Source organism: Bos mutus, chromosome 1, assembly GCF_027580195.1.
Source record: "Bos mutus isolate GX-2022 chromosome 1, NWIPB_WYAK_1.1, whole genome shotgun sequence".
Classification (NCBI taxonomy): Eukaryota; Metazoa; Chordata; class Mammalia; order Artiodactyla; family Bovidae; genus Bos; species Bos mutus.
This window is the reverse complement of record NC_091617.1, coordinates 36,441,819-36,463,289: the sequence shown is the minus strand read 5'-3', so window position 1 is coordinate 36,463,289 and position 21,471 is coordinate 36,441,819. Positions and strand designations below refer to the sequence as shown.

The following is a 21,471-nucleotide window of genomic DNA, read 5'->3' as shown; positions in this document are numbered from 1 at the left end:
ACAATACCGTCGGACTCAACAAGAATTTGGAAAAAATTAGTACAAACAAATTGAAATAAAACAGGACAGGCGGATTAGGGATTAGAGTGACCCCAACCGAGTCTTTCTGTTTATTACTTGGATCAAAGTATGAGGAAGACAAAGAATGACCTAATTTTAATGCCAGTGACCTCAGAATAACCAGCCCTGCAAAGTATCATTTTTCCACTTCCAGGATTTCTCTGGGGAATTCAAATAAAAATTGGTTCTTTTCCTCCTCCGAGAGGACATCTGGAGAGTTTATCAATGGATAGGAATTTGTCTCTCACTGTGAAGAGCCTGTGATGTCTCTTCATGCGCACCAGGGGAATGTAGGCTTTTTGAGCAGCTGCAGGCATTGGAGTTTTTTTAGACCTAGCCCCAGACATTGGGTCTGAAGGGGAAATTTATAGGCTGGGTGATGTGCACTGTGAGCTCACACTTTTACTAGACAAATTAGATGGGTTTCAATCCGTGCAGCTGTAAACGATGTCCTGCAGAGTTCCACCTGATCTTTTACAGCTTTTCATAAATCAGTACCTACTGGCCGCAGACTGCAGTCATTAAAAAGAAATCATGGAAATTACATGTTTGCTCAGGGGAAGCAAAAAATAACTTTCCTCCCTTTCTTTCTCCCTCCTTGGATTTTGGTTTCTGAATTATTCTTTTGTGGATTTTCATACTGTTGCTTTAAAGAGGTACACATATATTTTCTTCCCACCAGCTCTTACTTTATCTGTAAATGCTCATAACAATTAGCACCAGATACTCGGGACAAATATCAATAAGTAACTGCTAGTCCCAAGAATATCTTCTTATAATGATCTTATTTCGGTATTGCACTAGAATTCTAACTCTAAAATTCAATGTTAAGTTATCCTTTTATAATATGGAAAGACTCTTTTGGGTTTACAAAGGGCTTTATTTTTTATGTATTAAAAATAATGATTTATATATTTTTCTTGAATGAATAAGTAGATGCCTACTGAGTCTAGAAGTAAATATTAGTAATGTTGAAGATGTATTCTATCCCACTATAATTATGTGCTTTTTGTCTGTTGTGAATAGTTTCAGGGACCATAAAGAGTAGTTTTTCAGCAGCAAAATGTTAATTATATTTATATTTATTGATATTATTGCCTGAGAATGGTAAAATACTTTTCAATTCCTTTTCTAATTTATTGTTAACATTTTTATTTCAAGGAGTACCTTATTGTATTTCAAGGGAAAATTGTGTATTTGTCAAATTTCTAAACATGAATTTATGATCATTTTCATCTTTTTATCCCTAATATAAGAAATTCCAATAGGATGAAATGAATTTAACTTGTCATCAGTAACTAAAAATAATTTTGAGTACATATAGTTCCCAACAAGAGACTAGTACATAAATGACATATTAAAGAGGAGTAAAGTCATTGTGTTTATTTTAATTGTCTCTAGACCTTAAGGACAAAATCTTAGCAGTTATAGCTATTACATCTGGTTTAATTTCTCCCAATGGTAAAATTACTTGCTTTGATTTTTAAGATTAAAAAAAAAAAAGAGATCACCTGAGTATTTGGAATATTTGCTTTCTTCTAAAATGTTCTTTATCATATTTGTTCAGTAAGGAAAGTCACCCTGTCAGTTTCAGAATTAGAGGTCAAAGTCATTTTGAGAAATAGATTGTTTTTTGGTCCTTAGACTTCTACTAAAGTATATAATATTTGTTAAAAAAAAAGTAGACATTCTCTAAAATAAATATATTTTGTTCTCTTAGAGATCAGTAGCATTTGTTAATGTTAATTTAGTGCCATTAATGGGGAAAAATTATAAGTACTGCTTATTTTTGTTCTTATTTATTCTGCAACTTAATGACGATAAACCCTTACAAAGTTAGCAATAAGAATTAGCACAATGAAACAATATATTTTAAATCATTCCAATTAAATTAACTAAGTATAATTGACTCTTTATTAGTCTAAGTATTTAAAATATATCATTTAAGTCTTTAGACTATAAATTAGGTTACCTTCATTTAGAACCTCATTCTAAAAATATTGAATGTATTATATCATTCTGTATGCCCAAAATTTATATTCTAAAATTTATGATAGTATTGATGAATCCAATGACATGGCATTTGAAAATTTTGTGAATTTAAAGAAAAAGTTATTTCTCTGTTTCATTTTATATACATAAATATCCCCAAATAAAGGCATCTTCTCTCTGAATAGAAATGAATTCATCTTTCATGTTTCTTTATTTTTAGTTTTTAAATTTTTAAATTTATCTACATTTATAAAATTAATACAATGAATTTATTTAAATCTAGGTGCTATATTTTATACATTTTATACATGTAAAATTAGTTATTATATAATACATAAATATGATATAATATGGATTACATATATATACAAAATATAAAACTAATCTTCACTATAGTTTCTTTTAAAAATGAATTTTGCTTACTTTTTAATCTGTATAACAAAAACAAAGAGCTGACTCATTGGAAGAGACCCTGATGCTGGGAAAGGTTGAGGGCAGAGGAGAAGGGGGTGACAGAGGATGAGATGGTTATATAGCACCACCAACTCAATGGACATGAGTTGTAGAAAACTCCAGGAGATAGGGAAGGACAGGGAAGCCTGGCATGCTGTAAACATGGGGTTGCAAAGAATCAGACATGCCTTAGCAACTAAACAACAAATAACAAAAATGTATGATAAACTGAGAGAAAATTTATCTTTCTAAGACTACTTTCTATTTATTTTTATAGCAGCAATTTCTATCAAGAACCTCTTTAAGAAAGACTTTTCCAATTCTTTAAAAAGGAAGAGCTCTATTTTTACCCTTTTATACAGGTGCATTATGACTATATTTTTCATTTTTTCTATATTTATCAAAAGCATTATTTTTGCATTGTATTTTCTTTTTCATCATCCCAATTATAACAAAATCTCTTAAAATGTACTTCATCTATCATTCTAAAAAATCAAATTAACTATCTAAAAAAAACTCAATGTCCTTCTCATTGTTTAGAGTGGCTCTTTTCCTTTATTGTCTTTTTTTGCCTCATTCTTTTGCAGCTTTTGATTATACAATTCATTCTATCCACTTTTGGAAAATTCCTTGATCCGTAGTTTTTCTAATGGTTTAAGTTTCATTCCTAACTCTGTCTGTTCTTATTTCTACCTACCATTTCATATGCTTCTGCTCTGATATTGGTGCTGTTCTCCAAAGCTCTAGACAGAGACCATTTTCTTTCTTTCTGGATAGAAGTCTATGCAGTGGTTTAGTGTTCTGAGATAACAGCTAATGTTTCAAACACTTTTCCTTCTAGGATTGCCACCTACTGGCTTGACTGGCTCTGTAGTTCTCTTATAAGGAGTCTGAAATCTCCATAACCTACTGTGATACCCCGTTACGCACTGTGGAAGCATTCATTCATTTCCATCAGTTTCTTGGTTCTTATAGATTTTTGAGGTCTACACTAAGTGACGGAGGGATTTAGAGGCTTCAGAAACACCACTGACCACAGAGCAGCACAGGAGCAGCAAGGAGAAGCTCCCAATCTGGGAGATTGGGAGGCAGGGTGTCTCACTGTCAACCCATGCAGACAAACACCCTCCACTATTCACAGATTACAGTCTTCCTATGATCCTTGGGATATGAGAGCTTTAAGTAGAAATTATATTATTATGTCGGAGAAGGCAATGGCACCCCACTCCAGTACTCTTGCTTGGAAAATCCCATGGACGGAGGAGCCTGTTAGGCTGCAATCCATGGGGTCGCTAAGAGTCGGACACGACTGAGCGACTTCACTTTCACGCTTTGGAGAAGGAAATGGCAACCCACTCCAGTGTTCTTGCCTGGAGAATCCCAGGGATGGGGAAGCCTGGTGGGCCGCCATCTGTGGGATGGCACAGAGCCGGACACGACTGAAGTGACTTAGCATAGCATATTATTATGTAGAAGAATAAAGATGGATATACTTGTGGTAAAAATCAGCATGACTAGATCGAGACTTGTACCTTCTAAATGTGTTTCTAATAGTGTTTTTTCGAAAAAATTATCTTTGCCGTCAGAAGGCTTGAAATTGGATGCTTAGCTTTAGTCTCTCCCCAGCTTGTGATGTAACTCTCCATGTTCTTGTGGGACTCAGTCTCATTGTGTCCAGAGTGCTAATCTTCCTCACACAGCTGTTCATCCTTCTGCACTTGGTACCCCGTTTAGTAACAGCACTGTCCTCAGAGTCCTTGTTCACCTGGAAGTATTCTCTGCTACTCCATGTCACTGCATTGCTCACTACTCACCATGTCTTATAATACTTCTTTACAACTGTTTGAATTCACACCTTTTTTTAAAATAAATTTTCTCTTCTTTACTCTAGCCTAAGTCCTTCCCAAGACTATTGAAATCACCTCCTTACTCCTTATCATGCACTCTTCCTCTCCAGTTCTTCTAGGTACATTTGCAGAGAACTACTCCACATGTCATTTAATTGTCTTCAACGGCTCCTCTTTTCCTCATGGACAAAAGTCCAGATTTCTAGAGATGACATGCAATCTTCCATTATCTGGTGAAATCATATAGTGGCTCCTTCCTCATAATTCCTTATCTGATCCTATATTATCCCAGAAATAGTTTATGCAGTGTAAATTGAAGTATTGTAAATTTTTGTGTGTCTTGATTTTCTGTACAGTGTTCTCCCAGCCTGGTATGATCTTATACTGGTAGACATTTCACTCATCATCCACTAGTCGCTCAGTTCCAAAAATTATTTCTCTGCAACTTCCAAAGAATCTCAAAGCTCAAAGTAAACTCATTCTTTGTTCATGATTCCTAAACACTTTGTCTTTTTGTTCCAATAATTACTTAATCTGAGGGATATTACTGTCGACCTTGAACAACACTGAAATTCACTTAGTCTGTCCTCCCTATTTGCAGTTTCTCCTATCTGAGATTCCTTGGCACCCCAAGATTCAACCAACCACAAACCCTGGAGTAGTGTAGTGTTTGCTACTGAAAAATATCTGTGTATAAATGGACCCCTATAAGCTTCCCCAGGTGCTCAGCGGTAAAGAATCCACCTGTAATGTAGGAGCCTCAGGAGATGCGTGTTTGATCCCTGGATTGGGATCAAACTTTGATCCCTGGATTGGATTGATCTCCTGGTGGAGGACTTGGCAACCCACTCCAGTATTCTTACCTGGAAAATCCCACAGATAGAGGAGCCTAGCAGGCTACAGTCCATGGGGTCGCAAAGAGTCAGAAACGACTAAAGAGAAGGAACATGGACCCCTACAATTCAAACCTGTGCTATTCAAGGGTTAATTGTATAGTATTGCTGAACTTTTCCTCCAATTTTCAAGGCAAGCTGTTGCAAGTGGAGGCTGTGTCTCTTTACCTGTATAATCACCATGTGCTAAGTTGCTTCAGTCCTGTCCAACTCTTTGGGACCCTATGGACTATAGCCTGCCAGGCTCTTCTGATCATGGGATTCTCCAGGCAAGAATACTGGAGTGGGTTGCCATGCCCTCCTCCAGGGCATCTTCCTGACCGGTGTCTCTTATGTTTCCTGCATTGGCAGGCAGGCTCTTTACTATGAACTGCCACTTGGGAAGCCCTCAGGGCCCAGTATAACACTTCACACAAAGTAAATGCTAAATAAATCTTCATATTGATATACAGTCAAAACTTCAAATTTATTCATGTCTCCTCCATTTACTCTACTTTTAGGAAAATGAATCAATTACTGGAGAACAAACATAAAATTCACTCCAACTTCCTTTCCTTTCTCACCACTTCTTGCAACATCTAAGTAAGTTTTTAATCTGATACACCATGACCATCTGCTTAAACACATTCCCTACTTCCAGCAATGATATTCACAAAGACACTCTCACTGGAATATTCTTTGGGAATGTTTCTGCTATGAATCATCAACTCAAAGGAAGGTTGAAAAGTAAAATAATGCATTGTAGTAAGATTTCTGTAACAGTATATGAAATAAAATGTGCCATAAAACTAACTAGACTCAGGCAGACTCTGAAAAACAACATCCCTATAAAAATTGATAGAAGATGTTGTTTTTCCTAAAGGACTTTATAGACATAATTCTTTACAGTGATCCAAATAACTAAGTCATTCAGAAATTTGAATCCTTGGTGCCATTCACAAACTCAGATTGAGACAGTCTCCAAGTGTATTGAAGAGGAAGGGAAACATAAGATTTATGCTTAGGGGAAATAAAAGAAAATTAGGGTTAGGGTTAGGATTAGGGTTAGGGGAAAATTATAAGCTTTTACCTTTGTGACTAGTGTCTGTAGAAATCCATATACTGAATAGGAAAAAGAACTGGAATATTTTTTTCTAAAAATTGTGTGTCTGTTGAAATGGAAATTTAGTATTATTTCAGCAAATACATATTCATGTGTGTAACAGATATTTATTGAATTTCAAGTATCAACTGGTAATACAAGGGAAGCACAGCATCTGATCTCATTGGTCTTAGAGCTAATTGGAGGAATAAATACTTAGAAAATGCACACAACTGAATTACAATTGGGATGAAGAAGAAGGACACAGTGGCCTGTAAAACAATTAATAGTGTTGACCTTTAAATCTTGTTGCCAGAGAATGCCTCAATTAAGACAAGGCATAGAAACTGCTTTCTAAGGGAAATGGACACAAAGAAGACTCTTACAACAAGAACAGCATGAGCTACTGTCCTCCTGTCTGACATGCTTTGACTTTCTGAAGGAACCTGAAGTTGGTCACTGAGGCTACCATACTATTTAAGTGAAAGGAGCTCAGGTTGAAAGGCTGAAACGCTCCCCACAAAGCAGTTGTGTAAATCAAACAGCCTTACATCTCTGCCTTAAGTGCCTTAATGGGTTCCTCATGCATTTCAAAAAATTCCAAAGTCCTCCCCATGACCTGGTACCCTCAAGTACTCTGGCTTCTGTTTGCCTTCCTGTGACAGACTCTTCCTCTCCCTTCTGTCCTTCCATTATGTTGTTGTCCTTCTGCCATTTTTGAGAACACTTTAGACTCACCTGCAGTTTATTTTTACTATGCCTAGAGTTCTTTTTTTTTTTTTCCCAACCACCCTTTAATAATCGATCACAGCCTTTTATTTATTTCCTTCCTATAATCCGTGCCAGTCTATTGTCTATTTGTATACATTATAGAAGATGTCTATTCATCTTATAGAATGTAAACTCTGTAGGAAACATATTTGTCTTCATCACTATTCTCCAGCATCTGCACATGCCTAGCACATAGTAGATTAGCATACAATAAATAATTGTTAAAAAATGAAGAAATTAATATTTGAATAAAAGAAAGGACATTGGAGGAGCAGGAGTATTTAAATCACCAAAAAGAATGCAGATTTTTTTCCAAGTGTAATGGAAATTCAAAATCAGTTATAAAGAGGTGACAAATTATATTGTATATACACAATTTATTGAATTCTCCAGACATGTATATTGGAGTGGGTAGTTATTCCCTTCTTCAGGGCATCTTCCTAACCCAGGAATCAAACCTGGGTCTCCTATATTGCAGGCAGAGTATTTACCACCTGAGTCACCAGGAAAGCCTGGTATATATTTATCAATATATAGAGATTAATAGGAAAATTCTGAAGACTCTGTGAGAGATGCTCAAAGTGGGACAAGAATGGAATCAAGGGGCACATTAGGAGACTACTGCAGTGCCCTAGGTCAGAAGGAGAAAGTCATAGGAGAGAGCGTTTGCAGTGAAAAGGGAGCGAAATGGATCATGTTGACACAGTGCTCACCTGGGTTGAAGTGTGGAGGCCAAGAAAGTGGGGCCAAGATGGTTCTAATACTGATTGGGCAGATGTATAGGTGCTAGTGTATTCAACTAAATTCAAAATGCAGTGGGAGAACGAGATTATCAGGAGTAAATAAAAGGATAAAATTTTGAATATTAAATTTTGAAATGTCTGTCTTTGAGACCCTTATTGGAGAAGTTTGGCTCTGAAGGGTGGTAGAAAAATAAGAAAGTAGTTGACAAGAGATGTGGAATCAGCAGAGGTGATGTTGATAAATAGCCTTGTCTAAATTCCCTTGATGATAAAAATTACCTGGAGTTTTTTTATCAAATGTACAAATTCCACTCCTTTCCTGAAGATTCTGAATTAGTAGCTTGGGTTAGACCTGGATATTTGAACATTTAATAAATTCCCTCTAGTGATCCTTTTACTAGGGTAATTTGAGAAACAATGTAATAGAACATATTTTTATGACAATAATCTTGCAGAAATAAAGAGCCTGCTTATGCAGGAGAGAGGGAAAGAGGCTGGAAACACAGGGGATGGAGAGGAGCGAGAGAAAGGCATTTGCCTCTGACATTGGAAGCATACTTCCTCTCTCTCTTCTAATTACAGGAAAGAAGGACTCTCCTCTCTTGTAATTATAGGAAAGAAGAACACCAGTATGTTTTTGTTTTGCTGCTGGAATTTTCCATCGGATGGCTTGTATTTTCTCAATAAAGCATGTAGCAAGGGCATTACTGGAAAATTAAATGGGAAGAGGAATATGTGTAATCAGCTATGAAAAAGAATACAATAATCATTGTCAAAAGTGGGAAAGAAAATTTTCTAAAGAAAAATAAGATCTTTTGACATTGTTGCATGGCAACATAAGGTTGTCATTAATAAATTTATAAAGGCATAATCTGCCCAGCTGTGCATTTTAATCTCAATAAGAAAACATAAGCACAATTTCTAAAATTTTTATAGTGAATTAAGAAAAACATGTTCCTAAAATTACATTGTTTATAACAAAATAAATGGAATATATTAAAATATTACATAATATATATTAGAATAAAAATGTTCAGTTACTTTAATAAGAATGGAATAGTGAATTTAACAAAATTTGAATATGATAATATACAATGACATAATATGATCTGATATTAAGATTAATTTCCCATATAGAATTGGGTTTAACTATCTAGATAATATTACATGAGCTAGTTTTTATATTGGTAGTGACCCTATGGAAACGGCTTGAATGCTCTTTTATGATATGGAAATAGTTGAAAAGATATTCTTTTTTGCTATTGAGTAAAGTTTAAAAGAAATGGCTTCAGGGTATAAAATGAGGACCGTATGACTCAGGGAAAGGCAGGTTTGTTATCTTGTTGGTTGTTAAACTGTCAGGTGGATTTCCTAATGAGTCTGCACAGTCTTATTCTGAAATTTAGGACAGAGATTCATCCTTGCAGGGTAAGTTATCAGTAGTTTTACCTACTGGATATATATTAATAAATTCAATAGTATTGATCTCCTAAAAGTTATTTCTAACAAATAATCTATGACTCTTATATACTTACATTAAGATTTTGATGCAAATTCTCTTTATTCATTTTATTCAAATTTAATGTAAAAGCTGGATCATATATGCTCGCTATAATTGTTTCCATTAAGGTAAAAAATTACATACTCTCAGTGCATTAACAAGCACTCTATCAAGTTGAAAGTCACAGCTCTTAATACCTGTCAGTGAAAACAACAGATGTGCACAAAAATAAGAAAATTCTTTCCTATAAGGTATTATATTAAATCTTTTATACATGAGTCACAGTAAATCATCACTATGCAGTATGTATACATGTTAATTAATATTGTGGATTTTTGTGCACAGTAGGTGTAGTTCTTTTACTAAAACTCTGTAATTTAAGAACACATTATCAAAATGTAGAACTGTTTTTCACATATGTGTACAATGAGCATATAATTGACATTTCTCAAAACCATTAGGACAACTCAGTGATTCTCAGCTGGGAGGATTATGCATCAAGTCTAATGGACGTTGTGCCCTCAGGGCTGCCTCACGGCCACAGTGCGTTGACATTTGTGTTGCTGTCCAGGAACACTGACATTATTATACTCTTAGTTTTATCCTTCACAGTGTCTAACAAAGTAATCGGCACATAATATGTGTTAAATAAAGGTTTGTTTAATCAAGGGAAAATTGCATTCTGCTAGCCAGTGCAATGGCTTGGTGACACTATTATTATTTCTGTAATTTTATTTTAAATGCGGATTAAATCAAGACTTTGCTAGAATTCCCCAACACTCTAGATATCCTTTTTTTGTTGTTTTAAGTAACAGAGAATGGAAAGAATCTATGTGTTCAGGGTTTCTATTGTGCAAATATTGAAACCTGAATGTATACATGCTTCTAGGTAAGATGCAAGTTAAAAAATATCAGAACTTTATCAGTGTCATTCAATAGAATGAGATTTCCTCCTGAAAGTTAAAAAACAAACAAACAAACATGTCTTTTTAATCTTGAGGAATATAAGTGTCAAAGTATGCAGTTGGGGGAGTGGAAGAAAAAAATTAACACCTTGGAGATAAAAATACAATCATCTCAGAGAGAGTGCAAGATGTAAAATCAAATGGGTCACCTTGCTGCCGCACTGGTGATGATCTTCAGACTGCCTGGGTTCCGGATAAGCTTGTCCAGAATGCTGACAATCTGCTCAAACTTGGGTCTGTTGTTTCTGTCTTTCTGCCAGCAGTCTAGCATCAGCTGATACAACGCAGCTGGGCAGTCCATGGGGGGTGGCAGTCGATAGCCTTCATCCACAGCTTTAATTACCTGTGTGAGATGTAAAGTTTCCGGGCACTTAGAGAAGTGGAATTTCTTTTATTATAATACTTCTTTTTGGGCAGGTCACACTTATATTTATATTTCAAAGTAAAGTGAAAGGTTTTCATTTTAAATTTATTAAAAGGATAACAGCTTATTAAATAAATATTATTCATGTCTGAAAATGTTATATAAATAAGATTGAGACAGAGAAAGTGGATTTAGGAAAGAAGAGTTTGTACAGTAACTTTCTGGATTAAAATCAAAAGAAATGTTCTATGATATCGGAAATTTAGAAAACTATAAAGAAACTCTTATGTGGTAACACATATTTCTGTGAAAACTCTATATAAATGGATGAATGTAGAAAAAATACCACAGATTTTTAGTTATATCACAGTTCAACTGGTACCTCTCAAATCGTAGTCAGTTCCTTTGTTAAAAGCCCATAGGTTGAACAATTAAGTGACTCTTAGTTAATCAGCATTTTTAAATCATGTAAAGTCATGATTTACAAACATTACTCTGTATCAGAATCATCTGGAGAACTTATTAATACACAAATAGCTAATCTTTGATTCAATAACTCTGGGGAAAGTCCTGAGAATTTGCATCCCTACAAATTTCCAGACCTTGCTCAAGCTGCTGGTCCAGAAAGCACATTTTGAGATCCTCTGATACAGAAAGAATTTGGAAAATAGAGATGTGGAAAAGTGAGTCTGATTTTCCCAGTGTCATTATAAAACGTGGCTTGTTTGAAGAAGTTCAGAAAGGTTTTTATATCCAAATACATTAAAAGCAATTTTATATGTGGTGAGTAGGAAATGACTAAAAGCATCTCAGCTTTCCTTCTTATGTGTCTTTGAGATCATGCTCAGTTTCTGGCTAAGCATAAAGAAAACTCTCTGTGTGCTGAATCCATATGCCAATAGCATCCTTGCACTAAGCATTAGCAAAGCATGCTTATAAAAACAAAAATCCTTTTGAAAAATCATATCACAGTTGTAATAGAAAGTTAATGATTGCTTTCTCTATATCGAGACTTCAATTTGTATAACTAACTTCATGTGCAAGTTTAATACATTATAAGAAACAACATGTTAGAGATTGGTTGTTTTGTCTGACTTTGGGAAATGCTATATTTAAGTAAACAAAATGTTGGCACAGATGCATTAATTGAATCTACAAAGGATGGCAGAGTGTATCTTACTAATGTTACACTGAGACAATTTTGTAGCAAAAATAATTCAAACATTTCTTGATATCTATTGGCCATTTTGTCAGGCACTTATTTCATTACATTTTATTACAAATGTTTTCCTTTTGTCTCACTTCTAAACCCTTGCTTTAGGGAAAAATGTGAAGCTGTCAGAGCAACTCAATTAATATCTTTATAAGATTTGGAAACAATTTCGTTTCTTCTAAGTGTTCTGTTTCAATGTCACAAACTGGGAGCCACCTGGTTTCATTATGCTCCACTTCCTTGCACAGCTTGATCTCTTAATCTGAACCCATAACTCATAGACTACAAATACTTACATCCTGATTGGACATCTCCCAGTATGGTCTCTCTCCATAGGACATCACCTCCCAGAGAACAATCCCATAACTCCATACATCGCTGGCTGATGTGAATTTGCGGTAGGCTATGGCTTCTGGTGATGTCCACCGGATTGGGATCTTCCCTCCCTTGGAATGTAAAATCATATATACATACACGATCAATGACTAAAACATACTATATACATTATCATCTGAAATCTGACTGAATTTGTCGGGGCATTTCTTTTATGAAAGGGACTGTGGGTTTCTTCTGATATATCTCTATGTTCATATATTCTAATACCAACGAGAGAGTGGCAAGGGAAAAACATTTGAAAATTGCTAAAATGCTGACATTTTTGATCAGTTATGGCACGTTTATCAGTCCTCTGTAACAGTAAATAGGATAGGAAAGTAGATAGGATATATCATATATTAGAATCTATTGAGGTGGATGTGTGTGCTTAGTTGCTCAGTCATGTCCGACTCTTTGCAACACCATGGACTGTAGCCTGTGTGGCTCCTCTGTCCATGGAGGTTCTCTAGGCAAGAATATTGGAGTGGGTTGCACGCCCTCCTCCAGGGGATCTTCCCAACGCAGGGATGGAATCCAGGTCTATTAATTGAGGTATCTCAAATCAACTTCTATTGATTTAATAGATTTATGCATGAACAAACAAACTTAATGCTAATGTTGATTTGTAAAGAATTTATACCAATTCTTGACATACAATTTCTTGTAGGTGTTTGTTAAGTAAATACATTGCAAATAAAATTATACATCTAAAAACACTTTAATATATTCATCAATCATCTTAATTAATTTACTCAGTGCCTCACTCTACCATTAGCCTCTGAAGTACCCTCCATGTACAAGGCAGGCACCATATTAGCTAGAAAGATATAATGATTACAATTTGAGAATTTACAGTCTAGAGCAGATATTGCTTCTATGAGTTATGGGAGATATAAATGTATAACTCCCATGGAATTTGCTCTCAGTTTAATAAATACATTTAATAAAGATGTGCTGAGTAGTAACCATATGGGAAGTATTATGGTAGTCACTCTGGGTGAGACAAGCATAAATAATACACTGGTCCTTCTGTTTGGGAAATATCAAGAAAATAGTAATGATAATTAGTTGTTGTGAATAACTAAATGCAGGAAGAATTAAGTATCTAGTGCTTCACATCTGAAACTTTACAATAGAGTCGTCTTGGGCTCATGCTGATTAAAACGGAAATTCTGGTTCAGTAGTTCCAGAGTGTAGGCAGGATCTGCAGGTGATTTGGGAGCCTTTTAGAAATCAGATCCTGCCTGCATTGAGGAAAGAAGACAGTAGTGGAGTGGCTGTGATGCAGAACGTGGAGCCAAGTTTCTTACTAGAGAAACTGAGGCGGTCACATATGAATTGAGCCTTGTATGCACCAAATTTTATATAACCAGGAAAAAGGGATAGATTTTCCAAAGAATTCATATTATCAAAATATTATACTATATTCATCAAAGTGTGTTCTATTGATGTTTACCTCATAGGACTTCACTGTTTCTTAAGTAATGCTTGAGGGTGACAATATATTGCTTTGGAGAAATGAATTGGTGACTTGGGAGGTAAGTTATTAAATCTCATTATGCTTGAATTTCCTCATCTGTTATTTTGGAAACTAACAGTTCATAGCATCACTGTGAGGCTAAATGACAAATTTCAGTAAAATCTCTAGCATAGTTCCTGGCATACAGTAAAGCCTCAAGAAAAATTAGCTTAATACTACCATACTTTTAGAGAAATGGCATAAATCAACGCACAGAGGAGGAAAATATATGTTCTGGAAAAAACAGTTTCCAGTGTGGTAATACTACAGAAAATGTGGAGACATGTAATAGGAGAGGATGGCAAAAGGTCGAATCAGCTTTAATCACAGTAACATTGAGCAAGTGCTATCCTTGAGAGGAGAGCGGCATGTGCGATTGGAACTAGCTCAGTAAACTGCTTGACACTTTTCTTCGATATCTGTTCAGAAAGAGTACTGTCAGGAGGTCTTTGAAGGAGGTCAGGATTACACGGGGTTTTGAAGGATGCATGCAACTGGAGAGAAGTGAGCGCAAAAAGGAGGACTGAGCACAGCCTTCTTGAGATGATTCCAACCTCAGGGTTGTCCATGATTTATACCAGTGCAGTAAAATCAAGTTGGAGAGATGGGGGCTGGACTATGAGAGCTTTGGGAGTTCGTGAGAAACACTATAGAGCTCAGGGTGCTGTTGGAGTAAAGATGATCCAGAACCAGAAAGCAAAATAGAAAACACTATGAAGTCCCTCCGCTGTTCACCTGAAACTATCACAAAATTGTTTGCTAATTGGCTACACTCCAATACAAAATAAAAAGTTTTTAAAAACAGGGCTTATTTTCTTGGAAGTTGCCCCTTTATTTTCCATCTCACTTATACTCATTTATTCATTCTCATTTTTATAGTTTGTATTCTTTTCAACGAAAATGTAAAAGATCCTTTTTTATATTTAAATTTGGAGGGTTTTTTTTTTCTGGTCTAATATTGCCCTTTCTCTGCCAATACATTCAATGCTAATAATAATAATAACGTTTAAAAAAAGAACTTAACTTACTTGCACCTTCCGAGACCAAGTTTGGTTTTTAAGGATTCAAGATTTCAAATACCATCCCATCATTTTGATAAAAACAGAACTACACATGTGACATTTAACTGAATCTATTCAAGATGCCAAGTGGAATTAAAGGGCATACATTCTTTCTCTTTTAAAGAACTCTGAGAATTAACAGAAGTCAAACAAATTGTATTCATGGGGCAAAGAAAAGATAATATTTAAAAATCTCAGCTGCATGTCTTATCTTTGCTACAGACACTTTGCCATTTCCTTTCCTTTGCCCAAAACAATTTACTAGTAGCACAAAAATTGCACTAAAAAAAGAAAGCTTTCCATGTTGAAAACTTTGTATCTATTAAGAAAACATAAAGCACAGATATGTATTACCTTATCAAGATCTCTTGAAATAAAAATACAGACATAAAGAAAAAAAATCCAAACCAACAGATTGATGACAACCATAAACAAGGTGTTTTAGACTGATTGGTTTTGCCCTGAAAATGAAGTGATAACCATACATTCAAGATGCTCATCTTGACCCTAGGCAGCCATCACTGGATGAAGAAGAGAATGAAGATGATTAAGGATTATTGATTAGCATTCAGGGATTTTTTGTCATTGGCAATAGATTTATAATATACATAAAGGAACAAATAAAGTGTCTAATCTTTAATAGGCTCAATAATTGTTTTGCCCTTTCTTCCATTCCAATTCCCTTCAAATAGCACACTTTTACAATTTGTGCAAAGAATTTGATAAATGAATATATAAAGGAAAGCTTATTGCCAACTATTAATACAAAGTATTAAAATTTATCATTTGTTTTTATTTTTGCTAAAAATACAACAGAGTAAGAAGAGTTTTATAAATTTTTTACTTTTTCCGTGATCACTAAACAACTTGGCACTCTGTCTTCAAATGAGAGAAAAATAAGCCAACATATTCATAGTATACACTTAATTAGAAATCAAACTACAGGAGCAATTCTGAGCTCATAATATTGTAGAGTTTGTGGAAGGATGAGTGTCCTGTTATTATTATTCAATTTAAAACTCTTTAAATTGAACATTGTAGTTTCAAATACTTTATAGTCAAGAATAGTAAAATAAATTTGAATAGTAGCTTTTAACGGAGAAGGCAATGGCACCCCACTCCAGTACTCTTGCCTGGAAAATCCCATGGATGGAGGAGCCTGGTGGGCTGCAATCCATGGGGTTGCTAAGAGTCAGACATGACTGAGTGACTTTACTTTCATTTTTCACTTTCATGCATTGGAGATGGAAATGGCAACCCACTCCAGTGTTCTTGCCTGGAGAATCCCAGGGACAGGGGAGCCTGGTGGGCTGCCATCTATGGGGTCACACAGAGTCGGACACGACTGAAGTGACTTAGCAGCAGCAGCAGTAGCTTTTATCCTATGAAAGTGTGTTTGTCGCTCAGTCATGTCCAATTCTTTGCAACCCCATGTACAACAGCCTGCCAGGCTCCTCTGTCCGTGGATTCTCTAGGCAAGAATCCTGGAGTGGTTAGCCATTCCCTTCTCCAGGGAATCTTTCTGACCCAGGGATAGAACCCAGGTCTCCCTCATTGCAGGCAGATTCTTTACCATCTGAGGCACCAGGGAAGGCTGGTGCCATATATTGCCATAAATAAATTGTGACCAAACTATCATTTGAAATCATAAGCCTATGAAAAGTTGAACAGGTTATAAAGCTAAAGATAATAAGCATACGGCATATGAATCTGTGCTCACTGCTGAGAGCAACTATTTTAGATATTATCTTGCAAATGTGTAAAACAGGTACTCAATACATGCTCATTGACTTGCACTAAATTCCCTTCTTCTTAAATACATGCTATTGTTTTTTCTTGGGAATCCTTTGCTCTGCCTGTTTTTTTTAGAACTCGAAGGCTTCTTGTTTGAATAGCCTATTCAAATGTGAACTTATTGGTGGAACATTTTAGAACCTTCTAGGCTAAGATGGTGACTCCATTTACTGTGATCATTCTACTACTTAATTACCCTGACTAGACCAGGATGTCCAGAGGAGTCACTGCCTTCCGTCCTTCCTCTCTGCATCGCCACAGCTTAAAACAAGAGTCTGACTTTTTAGCTCTCACATTAGGATTAATTATTTTATGAATTTAGAGTAGCAGATTTTACTGGAGGTCTATGATAATTTTAAGAATTAAAAAAATAAGCAGTTCCTTTTAAGAAAATAATACACAAAATTCATTTTTTTCAGAACATATGTAAATATTAAAAGTGAGAAAATATATAACATAATAATAGTTTAAAAAAGTATACAATTTTTGGATGTACTCTTCTTTCCCTCATCTATAGTTTAATAATGCTGTTAGTCTCATGATGATAGTATATATAAGAATTGCTGAGCATCAATTTTTCACAGTATCTGTAAAATTATTAAACTATTGTTAGGGGAAACACAGACAAATTGCTCACCCTGGCCAGGCACCACAGTAACCATTTGCCAGAGCTATTTTATGACTAAGGTCCTGGTAAGCAACATAGAACTAACAAGCAACCACCAACTAAAAGAATTTGGGGAAGGTCAAAAGTTTCATGTGCCTTATCAAATTCGAAGAATCCTCCTCACTCAAATCCATCTTGGTTGAGTGTGCCACCAGGAAGGATCCTGTGGCAGAATAATTGGCCAGACACAACTCAGAAGCTAACCCCATCACCATAAAACCTGAGTCTGCAAGCTATATGGCAGAGCAGTCCTCACAGGTTCCCTCACCTTCCCACTCCCCACCTGGGTGTCCCTTCCCAGTAAAGTCTCTTGCTTTGTCAACACGTATGTCTCCTTGGCCGATTCATTTCTGAATGTTAGACAAGAGCCTACTCTCCAGTCATGGAAGGGGCTGCCCTTCCTGCAATATTGTTTCACAGGATGTTGTATGGACTAAGTATTTTAGAGTTTTCAGAATGTTATAAAGATTTTCATTTGACTCTATAAACTATACATCCTAGATCAACAGTCTCAATATTAATGTTGTAGGAATTTTCTATCCTAAAAATATAACCAATAATTTAATAAGCATGTTTAATCTATGCACATGATTATTACTTCATTCCTTTGTGAATGAGGCTAAGTAAAATCTTAAAACATGAAAATAATTATGCAAAAGATAGATTCAAATGCTGACTAAAAATATGCAACATATTTACCTGTAGGTGAATGATTATTTATGAGTTTATACCCATGACATTTTAAAATTGAAATCAAAACATCAAAAGTAAAACGGTCATGTTTAATATTTAAAGCTTTGAGTGGAAGAAAAAATTTTGATTTTCAACAGTTAGATCAAAAGCAACAGAGAATAAAATTTAACAAAAATAAAAAGATGTACTATTTGTTGAGTTATGTGTGATCTATCAAAGTTCAACATTACAGGAGACCTGATGGCAGATGGCTAGTCTGTTACATAGTTTTTCACAAATGGCAGTGTATTCCACATTATCCCCTGTAACTTGCAGTCTAGTGTGGACAGGAGGAGTTATAAAGTATCTGAGAGAGATATTTGATCCCAACTTTCATTCTTTACACATTCTTTACACCTGTTGGGTAACTTTAGATCAAAGTCTATATATAGTAGCAATTTTGACATTCTAGACCAGATTAATTCTTTGCTGTAGGGGCTGTCCTGTGTATTGTAGTATGTTTACTAGCATCCTTGACCTCTACTAACTAGATTACATCAGTATCCTTCCAATTGTGAAAACCAAATGTCTTTAGAAATATCAAATATCCCCTGGGGAGCAAAATCATCTTTATTTGAATACTATTGTTTTAGATTATTTTTGACAAATCCGATCAACAAGGCAAAATGATTCAAATGAGATCCAGGATTTAACTGGATTTTATGTAGACCAAGTGATATCCTTTCTTTTTTTTTTCTTTTTTTTTTTTAACCATTAGCACACACTTCACAGATATTTTTACTCCTGTTCTAGTCCAGAAAAGGGCCAAATTCATCAAAGTTAATCTTGTGATATGTGGATCTTGGTAAATACAATAGCATCCTTGAGATTTTTCTATTTTGTTTTTTCTGTCTTGTTTCCATTCTGTAATTTTTTTTTTTAAAAGAAGCTAACGTTCTATTGCTAGGAAAACATATTAAGCATCAATTTCTTGTTAAAAGGAGGCCTCAATAATGAAAAATTTTGGTAATAAATAAATTTTTCCTACAAAAACTAACACTATCCATGGCTGCTGCTGCTGCTGCTAAGTCGCTTCAGTCATGTCCTACTCTGTGCGACCCCATAGACGGCAGCCCACCAGACTCCCCCGTCCCTGGGATTCTCCAGGCAAGAACGCTGGAGTGGGTTGCCGTTTCCTTCTCCAATGCATCAAAGTGAAAAGTGAAAGTGAAGTCGCTCAGTCGTGTCCAACTCCTAGCGACCCCATGGACTGTAGCCCACCAGGCCCCTCCGTCCATGGGATTTTCCAGGCAAGAGTACTGGAGTGGGGTGCCATTGCCTTCTCCAAAACATAAATGCCATTGGCATAGTAAGACATTGGATAAAAGTCCTTGAGGGTTCAATTTGGTTCTGAAAAAGGGTTAAAGAAGTTGCGGCCCATAAATTTTAATTTAGTCACACTTCATGATAACATTCTTTGCCTTCAAGCTGAGCATCTGTAGATCTGAGACTATCAAAATAAAATCAATTTAACATACAAGAGTCTGACTCACAAAATTTCCTATAAGTAATGCATTGCAGAATTTATTTATATTTCTGCTTCTTATTGGACCACAATTCCTCTTCCTTAACCCCTCCCACTTCAACAAATTTAAGCTCACATTGACATATTTTTTTCTTCTTTTCACATTAAGAAATTGCCTTTTCAGTTTACACATGAAGGGGACATTTTACTTTTTTAAATGCTTACCAAACACATCCTTCAATGAGCTATCCCCAAATTTGGATTTGATGAGGCAAATGATGTCATCATTTGGCACACTGCCTTCCTGACACAGTAAAACTTTCTAATGCAACTGTTATTAATGAACTAAAACTTTGAAATCAGTTGGCAATTTAGGTTTTGGTTGGTAAAATGCTACTAGGCTTTCCGAAAAGTAAAGTGCCAGATTGTTTCTATAAAAGTAATTTATAAGGATGAACTTTCCCACAATATTTTAACAGATCATAAAATGAAACATTTACTTAAGGTGGTCTTTCTACCCACATGTAAGCTCCCCAGATATTTCTGTATTTGAGAAAAGTCTCCAATTGCCTGGAGCAAGCCCAGATGCATAGCATATGGACTGTGTATAAAACATCAATTGCAGAGGAACCTCCAGTCCAAATTCAACAGAATTAGAAGTTAACGCTTGTTCCCCATATTTACAATACCAAACCCAGAGCCAGTTCCTGCCAGTGCTGGTGTCTCATCTATGACAGTTAGTAACTGGGCCTGCAGGGGGGCTTACGGTCACTTGTTCCATTTGGATTCTTAAGTTTAGTAGGAATTAGGAGTTGTCATTTCTAGGCTTAGCTTTAACCATATTATCTAATTTTTGCCAAGTGTCTTAGCCTCTCCTTGCAGATATCTCATTATTCCTAAACAAAGGTTCATGGAAAACATAAAACTTGCCTCTATATTTAAAGTTCTATCTCTAGGAGCTATGCTAACTTATAGACTCTTGCTTTTCAACTTTCAAATTTCTATCTAAGGATGGTGACATTTTTAAAATTAATTAATTTGGACTCTTAAAGATGATCTTAATTTTGGACTAAATTTCATACCTATTGGCTGTAATATCTGGATTTGCTTTCATTGAATGTTTACAGAAAAGTAAAAGAAGAATAAAATGATACAGGTAAAGATACGAAGGATGATCTGGGCAGAGGCATTATATAATTGCTGAACTCTAATATAGAATTAAAGTAGTCCAAAACCTTGTTCATTTTGTCCAGAAACAGCAGTTAGAATAGGATTCGTGCAGTAAACCTGTTCTTTGAAGATCTGCAATTTGGTTCTCTAAGTTTAATGAATTTAGACAGTTTAAATGAGACATTTGGCTAAAAGCCCTGAATTTTTCAGATGCTTAACTGAAGTTAGCTCATTCACTGTGGGCTAGGGGGCTTCAAGTCTTTATTTCTAAAGAAAAGGAATGTAATTGCTGAAATCTTTGGACACGGAAGCCTAGAATCTTATGTCAGCCCCAATTTTTCTCTAATTACACACACAAATCTCTCCTTACTGGTTTAGGAAATGCTTGGCTGATCCATATTTCATATGCTTGCCTATGAGCTCTATCAGGTCATACCTAGAGTGACAAAGGACTTCGCAGAGTTTATCTTAGTAAACTCGGAGTAATTGAGTGTTTAACCTGGAGGCATATACTGGCTTCTCAGGTTAGAATTGGAACTACAGAGATAAATCATTTGACTGAAGAATTTAGGATCTATCTATTGTCAGGAAGTAAACTTCATTCACTGCAGACAACAGCAGACAACAAGGTGAAGGGCAATCCAAGAAGACTCTCAGGGGAAGCATCTGTTTGAATTCCCCGTAGTTCAAATCTAAAAGCCATTGAGAGAATTGTTCCAGCAGATGTTGATTGCCACCAGAGATCAGAGACAGATGATCTCTCAGGTAGGAAAAGTCAATACTTTGAACTTTTAAAATTTTTCAA

General features: G+C 35.5%; 1 protein-coding gene across 2 annotated transcripts in view; it reads right to left on the bottom strand.

Annotated features, from left to right (window-relative positions):
• Positions 1-21,471, bottom strand: part of EPHA3 (EPH receptor A3) — a 418,391-nt gene that overhangs the window by 13,701 nt on the left and 383,219 nt on the right. For both annotated transcript variants that reach the window (XM_005892972.2, XM_005892973.2), the window contains exons 14-15: positions 12,180-12,329; positions 10,456-10,649 (exon numbers count right to left, since the gene is read on the bottom strand). In XM_005892972.2, the coding sequence (XP_005893034.1) occupies positions 10,456-10,649; positions 12,180-12,329 (344 nt within the window). The remainder of the gene's footprint in view (positions 1-10,455; positions 10,650-12,179; positions 12,330-21,471) is intronic.